Source organism: Ostrea edulis, chromosome 1, assembly GCF_947568905.1.
Source record: "Ostrea edulis chromosome 1, xbOstEdul1.1, whole genome shotgun sequence".
NCBI lineage: Eukaryota > Metazoa > Mollusca > Bivalvia > Ostreida > Ostreidae > Ostrea > Ostrea edulis.
Window position 1 is genome coordinate 55276101 of NC_079164.1, and position 13868 is coordinate 55289968.

The window sequence follows — 13868 nt, forward strand, 5'->3', positions numbered from 1 at the left end:
CGACGGACTTGATTTTTCAAAATGGCCGCCATTGAAGAAAATGGCGGTCATTTTGAAACATTCGAAAATAGATTGGAAGGAAATACTGATGCTAGAAATGAATTGTGGACCCCCTATTTACCCCAGAACCCAAATGTTGTAGAGATTTTAACGCTTTCAAATATTTAGATATATGGCGGCCATTTTGAAAATGGCGGCTTAAAAAAAAATTTGATGGTGGAAATGGACTCGAGGTCACCAAATTACCCTAGAAATAGAATTTGGTTGAAATCCGACAACCTTGATTTTTTTAACGTTTTTTGGCCGCCATCTTGTAACGGCGGCCATTTTGAAAATTTGAAAAGTTGATTGCACCCCTCCTTATGACCCCCTATCAGCTCACAAAGTTTGAAGTGGATCTGTCGAAGCACTTTCTTACAATCGCGCGGACAAATTTCTCACTAAAGAAGAGGAATAATAATAAGAAAATATAATAATAAGAATAACGAGCTATAACTGTGTTGGGATGCCAACACAAATGTCTCCGAACATCTCCCCATGTCAGAAATGCTTTTTGATGTCAGATATGCACTCAGGATTCTCAAAAAACCGTAAAAACTGAATTTTGTTGAAATCCGACGGACTTGATCTTTGGCCGCCATTGTCTTCACTGGCGGCCATTTTGAAACATTTGAAAATTGATTGGAAGGAAATACTGATGCTAGAAATGAATTGTGGACCCTCCATTTACTCCAGAACCCAAGTGTTGTAGAGATTTTAACACTTTCAAATATTTCGGTATATGGCGGTCATTTTGAAAATGGCGGCTCAGAAAAAAAATTTGATGGTGGAAATGGACTCGGGGTGACCATATTACCCTAGAAATCGAATTTGGTTGAAATCCGACAACCTTGAGGTTTTGACGTTTTTTGGCCGCCATCTTGAAACGGCGGCCATTTTGAAAATTTGAAAAGTTGAATGCACCCCTCCTAGTGACCCCCTATCAGCTCACAAAGTTTGAAGTGGATCTGTCAAAGCACTTTCACAAAATCGGTCGGACAAATTTCTCACTAAAGAAGAGGAAAAATAAGAAGAAAAGAATAATAAGAACGAGCTATAACTGTGTTGGGATGCCAACACAAATGTCTCCGAACACCTCCCCATGTCAGAAATGTTTTTGGCCGCCATTTTGAAACGGCGGCCATTTTGAAAATTTCGAAAGTTGATTGCACCCTTCCTAGTGACCCCCTATCAGCTCACAAAGTTTGATGTGGATCTGTCAAAACACTTTCATAAAATCGAGCGGACAAATTTCTCTGGAAAGAAGAGGAATAAAAAGAAGAAGAAGAAGAAGAAAATAAGAATAATAAGAAACGGAGCAAAAACAATATGTCTCCGACACTTTGTGTTCGGAGACATAATAATAAGAAACGGAGCAAAAACAATGTCTCCGACACTTTGTGTTCGGAGACATAATAATAACGAGCTATAACTGTGTTGGGATGCCCACACAAATGTCTCCGAACACCTCCCCATGTCAGAAATGTTTTTTGATGCCAGATATGCAGTCAGGATCCTCAAAAAACCCTAGAAACTAAATTTGGTTGAAATCCGATGGACTTGATTTTTGGCCGCCATTTTCTTTAATGGCGGCCATTTTGAAACATTTGAAAATTGATTGGAAGGAAATACTGATGCTAGAAATGAATTGTGGACCCTCCAATTACCCCAGAAACCAAATGTTGTAGAGATTTTAACATTTTCAAATATTTTGGGAAATGGCGGCCATATTGAAAATGTCGGCTCAAAAAAATTTTTTGAGGGTGGGAATGAACTCGGGGTCACCAAATTACCCTAGAAATAGAATTTGGTTGAAATCCGACAACCTTGAGTTTTTGACGTTTTTGGCCGCCATTTTGAAACGGCGACCATTTTGAAAATTTGGAAAGTTGATTGCACCCCTCCTCATGACCCCCTATCAGCTCACAAAGTTTGAAGTGGATCTGTCGAAACACTCTCATAAAATCGAGCGGACAAATTTCTAGGAATAAAAAGAAGAAGAAGAAGAAAATAAGAATAACGAGCTATAACTGTGTTGGGATGCCAACACAAATGTCTCCGAACACCTCCCAATGTCAGAAATGGTTTTTGATACCGGATATGCACTCAGGATCCTCTAAAAACTCTAGAAATTAAATTTGGTTGAAATCAGACGGACTTGTAATTTGGCCGCCATTTTGTTCAATGGCGGCCATTTTGAAACATTTGAAAATAGATTTGAAGGAAATACTGATGCTAGAAATGAATTGTGGACCCTAAATTTACCCCAGAACCCAAATGTTGTAAAGATTTCAACACTTCGAAATATTTCGGTATATGGCGGCCATTTTGAAAATGGCGGCTCAAAAAAAAATTTTAATGTTGGAAATGGACTTGGGGTCACTGAGTTACCCTAGAAATAGAATTTGGATGAAATCCGACAACCTTGAGTCTTTGACGTTTTTTGTGTTCGGAGACATAATAAGAAACGGAGCAAAAACAATATGTCTCCGACACTATGTGTTCGGAGACATAATAATAATAAGAATAATAAGAAACGGAGCAAAAACAATATGCCTCCGACACTTTGTGTTCGGAGACATAATAAGAAACGGAGCAAAAACAATATGTCTCCGACACTTTGTGTTCGGAGACATAATAAGAAACGGAACAAAAACAATATGTCTCCGACACTTTGTGTTCGGAGACATAATAATAAGAAAAGTGAAAAATCAACAATAGAATAATAGAAGGGTCTTCCGCTGAAGACGGAAGACCCTAATAATAATAAGAAGAAACATTAGAATCACTATAAGGTCTTCCGTGAAGAACGGAAGACCTTAATAAGAAACAGTAGAATCAATATAAGGTCTTCCGTGAAGAACGGAAGACCTTAATAATAAGAAACAGTAGAATCACTATAAGGTCTTCTGTGAAGAACGGAAGACCTTAATAAGAAACAGTAGAATCACTATAAGGTCTTCCGTGAAGAACGGAAGACCTTAATAAGAAACAGTAGAATCACTATAAGGTCTTCCGTGAAGAACGGAAGACCTTAATAAGAAACAGTAGAATCACTATAAGGTCTTCCGTGAAGAACGGAAGACCTTAATAATAATAATAAGAAACAGTAGAATCACTATAAGGTCTTCCGTGAAGAACGGAAGACCTTAATAAGAAACAGTAGAATCTCTATAAGGTCTTCCGTGAAGAACGGAAGACCTTAATAAGAAACAGAGTAAAACCAATACGTTCCCAAACTTTGTTTGGGGAACATAATAATAAGAAACAGAGTAAAAACAATATGTTCCCAAACTTTGTTTGGGGAACATAATAAGACAAAAAGTCACAATTAAAATTTTTATGAAAGTAGAACAAAATGTCACAGGACAAAAAGTCACAGTTTATAAGCAATAAAAAATTTTGATTTTTGATATATATTTGAAAACTTATATGTTCTTTTGTAAAGTTTAAGAAAATATTTATGCAAAATTTATATTTTCTATGGGATTTTGATAATAATAATAAAATTGTTATGCACGTATATTATGTAAACAAGGCTCGTGCCATGTGTTTGTTTACATAGGTTAAAAATACAAATAAAAGTTCGTTTAAATTAGATTTGTTTCAATTCACAAGTTAATTCTGAATACAATTAAATATTTTCTAGTGTTTGGTACATCTCATTTTCTTTTAAACATGCCATTTTCTATTAAGCTATCTATATGTAAACAAAAGCATGGCACAAGCCTTGTTTACATATCAAAGAATTGCGAGTGCTGTAAATCGCTTGTAACTCAACAACTGATATTCAAATTTTGGTTGACCATTAGAAATACTTTAGTTAAGCATTGTAAACAATAAAAATGGAAAATAAAATTTGAAAATTTTCAGCTCAAATCGTGTCCATGCCCCTTTAATTCAAAACTAACATTGATGAAATATTTATTTTAGTACGTCTAGATCTTATAAGTAATTTAAAATAAGAAGGGCGATAACTCTCGCAATAAAAATAACATAAGAAATACAGCTTTCCACTTCATTTGGTATATTGCTTTGCCATAACAAAATCAGTTTTGAATTTTGAATTTTTCCCGGTCTAGTCTTTGTACCTAAATAGTACTTGATCTCCAACCATTCCTATCCTGGTTCCCCAGTTTTCCCCTTTACCATAATCTACATAATGAACTTCGAATTTTGTTAAGGTCCAGTTATTTTTGCGACCAGTAGGGGACTATGTATTGCTATGCAATACTCCCAGAATGCTTGTTGATAACGATGATAATAATAATAATAATAATAATAACAAGCCTTTATTTATCCAGTATAACATATTTAGCAACAATGCTAGTTCTGCATATAACATACGGACAGGTATTAGTTTAAAAGAAATAGAGTACATATAAACTTAATAAATAACTGTAAATATGAATAGGTACATGTACAAAATGAAGTTAAGAAATTCTAACATCTTTACTCAAAACATTCCACATATTGCTACCTGAGACACGGAAAACTCAGTCTTTGTCCTGGGTACATACAGTGCATTTGAATTAGAATTTCCTGTTTGCCTCAGGCTAACTTCTTATATACATATCTAAGACTATTTAAATAATCTGGCATTAATTCATGTAAAACTGTATACACTAAGATGACTTTTATTCATAGACAAAGTAATCTTCATGCGCTTCATGAGAAGTATGCTGGCATGAAGCGTGGCAGTTCATATCCTCATGTATTTTCAAAGAAATTTATTTCTTAATCAAACTCCACAATTTTATTCATGTATGAAGCAAAAGATGATCATTTTTTGTATTTATTTTGCTAATTTGCACTTACATGTTTATCATGATAATTTCGGTAGTTATATGTAACTTTTCCAATTTCAGTTCAAATGTTGATCCCTGACTGTAAAGAAAACTGAGAAAATAAAGTTGAGATGAAAAATAGCCACCCCACGAAAAAAAAACAACTCCTGAGAAACAAATGAACACACTTCCCTAGTTTGATATTTCTTTATACATTCCTGTGGATATTTTTAACCAGTATCTTTACAGTTTATGGAGTAAACCCCTACATACATTCGAGTGATTTTTTAATATGGAGTAAACCCCTTTTTGCCTCAAAAACTGACTTTATTGACTTTAGCATCAATTGGAAAACTTGATCTAGAGTAGACTCTACGAGAAGCTGATCATAAATTGCGACATTTCCCCAGACGCTCAGATTTCTCCCCAGAAACATCGCTCAGATTTCTCCCCAGAAACATCGCTCAGATTTCCTTGAGTGCGGGAATGGGTTAAATGCTACTTAGATATACATGTGTAATTTAAAAAGTATTTCCATATATAATGAAATGTAAATTATTCAGATCTAGGGGATATAGCTGTAGAGAATATTCCCAATTCAGTCTCGTTTAAATTCAGCATTTCGCAAATTCTATGGTCGTTAGTTATATCGATCTAATTTATCAATACAACCTGTCGAATGCTGTCTGCCGTGTTTCATACCAATTTATAGGCCGTTCTTTACAAACTGATTTTGTATATGTATTACTCCGTTTACCCGATCCAGATTTTGGGCTCACGGTGGGTGTGACCGGTCAACAGGGGATACTTACTCCTCCTAGGCACTTGAATCCACCTCTTGATAGAAATTATGAGATTGATCAATGCTCGTTATCTTCACTGTTTCAACCATTTATTTGACAAAATCAAATATTTAATATGATATCAATGTTTCATCTGGGAAGTCCGCAAACATGTTCAAATGATAATATACATACATGTACTAGTAAATATAGTATCATTAAACAACAAACATTTTGACAAACTCTCAATACATGTTTGGACAGATAATTTAAAGATTCGGTAAATAGGGGGGGGGGGGGTCACTTTGCATTTGTAAGACATGTTAATAAGAATATTGGTTTTTATCTCTGTAGAAATAAAGTATACGAGCCCCAAAGTGCCAATGGAGGGACATTTTACCCTATAGTACAGGGTTTGTATGGAAGGACATTTTACCCTATAGTACAGGGTTTGTATGGAAGGACATTTTACCCTATAGTACAGGGTTTGTATGGAAGGACATTTTACCCTATGGTACAGGGTTTGTATGGAGGGACATTTTACCCTATGGTACAGGGTTTGTATGGAGGGACATTTTACCCTATAGTACAGGGTTTGTATGGAAGGACATTTTACCCTATGGTACAGGGTTTGTATGGAGGGACATTTTACCCTATGGTACAGGGTTTGTAGGGAGGGACATTTTACCCTATAGTACAGGGTTTGTATGGAGGGACATTTTACCCTATAGTACAGGGTTTGTATGGAGGGACATTTTACCCTATGGTACAGGGTTTGTATGGAAGGACATTTTACCCTATAGTACAGGGTTTGTATGGAAGGACATTTTACCCTATAGTACAGGGTTTGTATGGAGGGACATTTTACCCTATAGTACAGGGTTTGTATGGAAGGACATTTTACCCTATAGTACAGGGTTTGTATGGAAGGACATTTTACCCTATAGTACAGGGTTTGTATGGAAGGACATTTTACCCTATAGTACAGGGTTTGTATGGAGGGACATTTTACCCTATGGTACAGGGTTTGTATGGAGGGACATTTTACCCTATGGTACAGGGTTTGTATGGAGGGACATTTTACCCTATAGTACAGGGTTTGTATGGAGGGACATTTTACCCTATAGTACATGGTTTGTATGCGAAAGTGAGTGGATGTGTCCTGGCCTGTAGTTTATTAAACCTTTTTGAGCACGTTTTCACACACAAAATCAAACCCCGTGCTCTAAATCGTACTCATACTCAAAAGTGATGGTTATAAAACTTTTATAAAATCATTTTCATACTAAAATGGAGTACATGCTAAAGATTTTTCGAGTATACTTCGGAGCTTGCTCAGAGTTGTACTCAAAACAAACATGGCTAAGTTTGAGTATGAGTTCGATAAAAGTTTTATAACCTCCAGGCCCGGTCTGTAGCATTTGAACTGAGTCAAAGTTAAATTCATATGACACCAATACAAGAGAAGATATCACTTTGAAATACGTTATCCAGAATAAGAGATTTTTTGAAAAATAATCGAATGTTGTTTCTTGTGAGTAACTTTTTCTTGGTAATGATAACAATTACTAGAGTGAATACTTGTAAATATCTACTAAATATCTATCGATCAGATACTCGATTACAAATTTTTTTAATTTCATTACGAAAACGCGTATCGAAATAACCATAAATGAAAGCATTGCAAGTGTGGTGCAGGGCATGGAGACGGTACATGACCTCGACAATACTCCTCCCAATGTCCGGAAAACTCATCCAAAAGAGAAAGTTCAAGGACTCGAACATGAGCAGGGTGGATTTGGGAATATAACTAATCATTGCGACCACTGTCATTATCAGGAACATCCACGTGAACCGATCAATTCTTTTTCGGAGATGCCGATAATACTGCAGTGACTTCGATTTTTGACGGACTTCCCTCATTTTATCAAGGTCGAGAGAATTCCCTGTTGGGCATTCAGGTAGAGTTGACATCTCATTTCCCACAAACCTATTTTTATTGTGCTCTCGTCTGTCCAGAGTCCATTCAGAATATTCTGAAACATCATCGGATTGACCATTTTTGAAAGTCCCATTTCCGTTCATCGATTCCACATCGAAGTTGAAGTCAAGATTTATTCTGCCTATTCTTCGTTTGGCGCTCAGTTTTCTTTTGTTCTTCAAACGGGTTTGCTTGTAAATGGTCTTTCCTATTGAGCAATAGATGACCATTAGGAAGAGAATGTTGATAAACACAAGCGATGCGATAGTGATGCTGTATATAACAGGTTCGTTATTCGGCCATTTGCTTTGACCACGTGAACAAATATACCCCGTCACATTGTAAACGGGACTCTCAAGTGGGACCATGTCGTAAAATAACGTAAATGGAAATGCAATGATGGCTGAAATAAATAATGCAACGACCAAATACAAACGTCTAATTTTCAAATCCATTTGTTTTCCGTGTGGTCTGCAGATTTTCAAATATCTTTGAATGGCAATGGCAATCAAGATGAATGCAGAAAAGGACGCGATACTGGAACTACCAAACCAGTATAATTTACAAGGAATGGATAGATTATCACCGTCATGTACATACGGGAAGTACTGCAACCAAGCTCCTAGGCAATTCAATGTTAACCCAAGGAGATCAACAAAAGAAAGAAATGGTATAAAGTAGCGATCATCTCTAGAATTTTTCAATCGAAGCAGGAAGACCATTATGACAGTTGGATTCGCAACAATTCCCAACAAGAAGCATAAAGCCAGAAACACTGTCGCCGGAATGAAAACGATGGTCATGTGGTCATTCCATTGCTGGAGGTGGTCCTCTATAGTGTTATTCCAGTCCATCTGAAATGCAGCAAAGAAAATATCTTTTTCTTATTTTTGAATGTTATAAGCATGTCATCATTGAATGTCACTATAAAGAGGTGGAAGGGAGAGATCTCAGCGATACAGCAAAACCTGTAGAAATTTTGGTTGCATAAACTGAAGTCATTCCGCCCTATAATTGCATGAACAAACCCGATGACTTCACCAGAATGAATGTGGCCTAGCTGAGTTATTACTCAGTGTTGTTCTGTTTGTTTTACACTTTCTTTTTGCCGTTTACTTTCTGTATCAACATCATCATTACCAGTCAATTTCTATAAAAAATTGTATTATTTATTTATGTATTAATTATTATTATTATTATTATCATTTTTTGTATTATTATTATCTATTACATCCATATTTAGTCCCCTAATCATCACTTTTCACGTTATTTCTATACTCCAATACCGGATTTTATTGAATTATTATTCTATTTGATGTTTTAATTTATTTTTCACCACAGTTCAACACTAGTTATGTAGCTTCACACCTCCAGTTACGAATTACTCATTATAACCTATCATTAGGTAGCAGGGGACAGTTTCGCACTATATATAGGTCCAGCCAACTTTCTTTAAATATGGAAATACTCCATATTTGAATTGATATTAAATGTGTAAAAATGTATAGAATGATTTTAGGATACATGTCAAATGTACGATAGCTGAGGGTTTAATAAAAATGTTGATATACAACATGATTCCTAGCATATAGATGGGTGCGAATACAAAACTAAGACACGTGGTCAGTTGCTGAAGAAATTCCGATGAAAACATGTATGGTGAAGCAGAAGGACTGTAGCTGAGAGGGAAGGTGGATGGCCCCATATGAAAGGTAGATTTTTAAGAAGGGCAGACAAGGTTCTTGATTGTGCAGTGTCTAAATCCCCTCGCTTGGTACTGTCATAATAATAATAATAATAAAGACTTTATTTATCCAGGATTACATATTTAGCGATAACATTAGTTTTCAATATGGCCCTGCATATCACATACAGACAGACAGATATTAGTAAAATAAACACAGATTAAAAGAAGTAGAGTACATATAAACTTAAGAAATAAGCATGAATCTATGATGAATAGGAACAAAATGAAACTTAAAAAGTATGGTGATAATCTCTAAGATAATTTCTCTTAAAACACATAACACTTGTTGAGTTTCTTATATCTTCATTCAAGGCATTCCACATTGTGCTCCCTGAAACGCTGAAAGATCTTCTAAAATATTCAGTTTTTGCCCTGGGTACATACAATATATTTGAATTAGAATTTCTGACTGACTTCTGATACATATTTAAAAACATTTAAATAATCTGGCATTAAACCATGTAACACTTTATACACTAAAATGACTTTTCTATAGACAAAGGTGTGTAAACATGACATTAGATAGTGTTTCGAAATTTCTGATCATAATGAATTTCGTCTGATAGGTCCTTATTCCAATATCTATAGTCGGTGAACTTACCAGCGCCATTGTTTATTTCCGATCACCTGTAAAGAAAGTGCGCGCAATACATACATTATAAAGATGACTAAAAAATGTCCGAGAGTTAAATTAGTGAAGAATGTACTGAAAAATGTCGAGCTTTTTCTTTTATCTGGGATGAAATCAAATAGTATACGTCGCACAAGGTATTATATTTTGCCATTAAAGATGCATTAAAATCTTAGTTTGGAAACAATTTTTTTAATCAGTAGTATGTATGTGCCTTTAATAGAATATTTAGCAATTGCTATTTGGATGAAAAAGTGTGTTCTAATATGTTTTAAAGTTAAGAACATGCAATACAGGTACATGCATTTGTAAAACATCCGTTTGTAGTGTTCAAGTTTGTTCGAATGGTGGTCAGTATAGAACCACGAAAAGGGTTTCAAGTTTTACATAACAATATATCGGGAAATATCATTAAAACTCTTTACCTAAATAAAAAAAACAAGCATAATAAACTATCAAATTAATGCCAAATCGATGTACAAATTGGGACTGGGAGTGTAAAAATTTCACAGGGAGATATGCAGAGTAATGTGGATTTTTAAAAAATCTCTTCTAGAACCACGAGGATACAATTTGTCAAATCAACATACAAACACGATTATGATGTATCGATTTAAGTTTTAGTACAATTGTGTACCACATGGATGTGAAATTGATAAGCATCCTCGTGTAACGTGGATTAAAGTAAGTTCAAAAACAGGACCCATAGGGACACATTAGGAGTTCAAAATTTTATATAGATATTATATAGGAAAATAAAAAGAAATCTTCTGAAAAACCATAACGGTATACAATGTGTTCATTTAATGTACAAACATTCTCATGTAGGGGGGATTCAAGTTTGTAGTTATTTCAAAGCATAACCGAGAGATATAATGGAGATATAACAATTTAGGTGTACAAAAAACTTCTAAAAGCTACATTTTACAATTGCTTAACTAACTACTAGTAGAGTTTGAACATATTTCATGCGCGGATCCAGAATTTTTTCATGTGTGTATGTGTAACCTTTGATAAGTAAAAAAAAAACTGCAACCCTCTAAAAGAAATCGAGAGAGAACAAAAAACAAAAAATAATAAATAAGAAAATAATAAAAAAAATAAGAAGAAGAAAATAAAGAAGAAGAAGAGAAGGAAAAAAGAGCGGGTCCTTCTGTGCATGAATTTAATTCATGGGGCGAAACTTATATGTCCATTAATTGCCATAAAACGTCAGCCGGGGAATCAAACTTTGCATTAAGATATATATATATATATATATATATATATATATATATATAACTTGCCTAGATGGTCGAGCGGTCTAGCGCGCTGGTTACATGCTGCTAGGGGATTTGGTTCCGCAGGTCGTGAGTTCAACCCCGGGTAGGGGCGGAAGTGGGTATCCAAATGAAGTGAAATTTTCTGTGCTTTATATATATATATATATATATATATATATATATCCAATAATAAAAGCCAAGAAACACAAAACTCGAATAACATTTCACTGTTAGCGCTTTCGGCTTTAATGCCTCTTCAGACAGTTATAACTGTCTGAAGAGGCATTAAAGCCGAAAGCGCTAACAGTGAAATGTTATTCGAGTTTTGTGTTTCTTGACTTTTATTATTGGATGTATTTACTGTATCAAATACTGAATTCTTTTTTACAAACTATATATATATATATATATATATATATATATATATATATATATATATGTAGCTCCGTGAGGCCACGTCGAGCACTCTAGAAGATTATATCGGAGATTTATCCCACTATATATATATATATATATATACAGTATAATCTGTCTAAACCGGTTGTTTGTGGTTTCAAAGAAATTGGCTGGTTTACACAGAGTTCGGAGTACAGAATGTTGAAAAGTATGAGAGTTGCTTCCCACGAATTCGCTGTCTACTATGCATACCACAGGCAATTGCATCGCTTGGGGTCGAATTTACTATATAAAGAGTAAAGGTATAGAACTCTAAATATAAGGTACCCAAGTTAGCCGATGTAAAAACAATAAATTAATTGATATAAAATTCTACTTTGTATTTTAATTTATTCATACATAATCAATCTACATTACTACCAAAGTTCATCCCGAAATTCCGTATACTTCCCTAGATATGCAGAAATGAACTCGAAAAAATGCCTATTATTTTTTGGTTGACTTTTAGCTGGGCCCTGACACTATACGACTACACAGAGTGTTTGAGCATTGCAACAAGCTATCAAATAGAATGTGCAGCATAAAATATCATTTCTAAAATGAATTTCTTACCCCAATTCATAAAATGAAGTCCGTAATAGCTCCAAGTGACTGAATTTTTTTAAACTGTCTGTACTTTCACAATCCCCACCATGAACGGTAGTTATGACTAATTACCCAAAAGAGATGGAAGGACCCATAACGATTTAGAGACTCAAATATTAATATTTATCAATATTGATTCATTATAGTACATAAATTATGCTAATAACAAGTCTTTATAAATATACAAATGTCTTATTATGTCTATTTTTATCTAAATCATATTATCACAGGTGTTTGACGATTGATAATAATGATGTCAATGTGGGTAGTTAGTGGCACCGATGAAAATGACTGTGTTAAATGAAAGTAGAGACGGTTTAAAATTTTCAGTCACTTGGAGCTATTACGGACTTCATTTTATGAATTGGGGTAAGAAATTCATTTTAGAAATGATATATTATGCTGCACATTCTATTTGATAGCTTGTTGCAATGCTCAAACACTCTGTGTAGTCGTATAGTGTCAGGGCCCAGCTAAAAGTCAACCAAAAAATAATAGGCATTTTCCCGAGTTCATTTCTGCATATCTAGGGAAGTATACGGAATTTCGGGATGAACTTTGTAGATTGATTATGTATGAATAAATTAAAATACAAAGTAGAATTTTATATCAATTAATTTATTGTTTTTACATCGGCTAACTTGGGTACCCTATATTTAGAGTTCTATACCTTTACTCTTTATATAGTAAATTCGACCCCAAGCGATGCAATTGCCTGTGATGCATACGTGTGTAATGATTGCTAACGTTTTATCATATCACAAAAGAATTCAGAATGTGAAAATATAAATGTCAGTGTTTTATCGTCGTGTTCTTTTGAAAAAGTTTCAATTTTTTTTAAATGGTTTAGAAATCTTGGAATTATTCGCGCACTTTTCGGTTAGTAAATTGTCGATTTCGTCTACATCATCGCCGTCTTCAAGTGCTACATCATGTGCGTTTGTCAAGTTTGTGTTATGCGCTTTGTACATAATTATTTCATAATAAGTTTGTGCTTTGTTCTGTCCTCATTACTTCGCGGCAGTTAGCGCACTAAAGTAAAAACTCATCCCCATAAATCATGATGGATTGGAATCAAGTTCTTATAACTTGCGAGTTCCTCTCCTTAACTTATTTTAAACGTATACAACCACAATAAGTTTGACAAAAGTTACATAATTATTGTTACATCATTTAAAAGCATGCCTATTACGTTACTGTATCCAGCGAACATCCATAATTGGCTTACGAGACACATTTAACATTGAAACTCAAATCTTTTGCCAAAGCTTAAGTTTCAGTATTGTGTCCGTTTTTTTTTTTTTTCGTGGGTGATTATTCCGAGAATCCAGTTATTGTCTTGCTTTAAGAACAAGTTTTAAATTGTTGGATTATTTTCATTTCTAAAAAGTGAAAAATGTTAATACTTAAATCAATATGCAATACTTGCTACTTTTAATCACCTTTGTGTCTGTTTCATTAAGTGCCATGTCATACAAACAATTCATATCTATTTCATAACATTTTTTTTGAATATTTCCTTAATATCAAGTACAGATGATAACATGATCTGAAATCAAATTAAGTGCCGACTTCTGCTGCCGAAATGTTTGACATCT

At 34.4% G+C, this 13868-nt stretch overlaps 1 protein-coding gene across 1 annotated transcript in view; it reads right to left on the reverse strand.

The window, feature by feature from the left end:
* Window positions 1-4315: 4315 nt before the first annotated feature.
* The window catches only part of LOC125664652 (uncharacterized), a 33816-nt gene continuing 24263 nt past the window's right edge, over window positions 4316-13868 (reverse strand). Inside the window, exon 2 of the mRNA XM_048897495.2 lies at window positions 4316-8443. Coding sequence (XP_048753452.1) covers window positions 7211-8443 — 1233 coding nt within the window. The 3' untranslated portion in view covers window positions 4316-7210. The remainder of the gene's footprint in view (window positions 8444-13868) is intronic.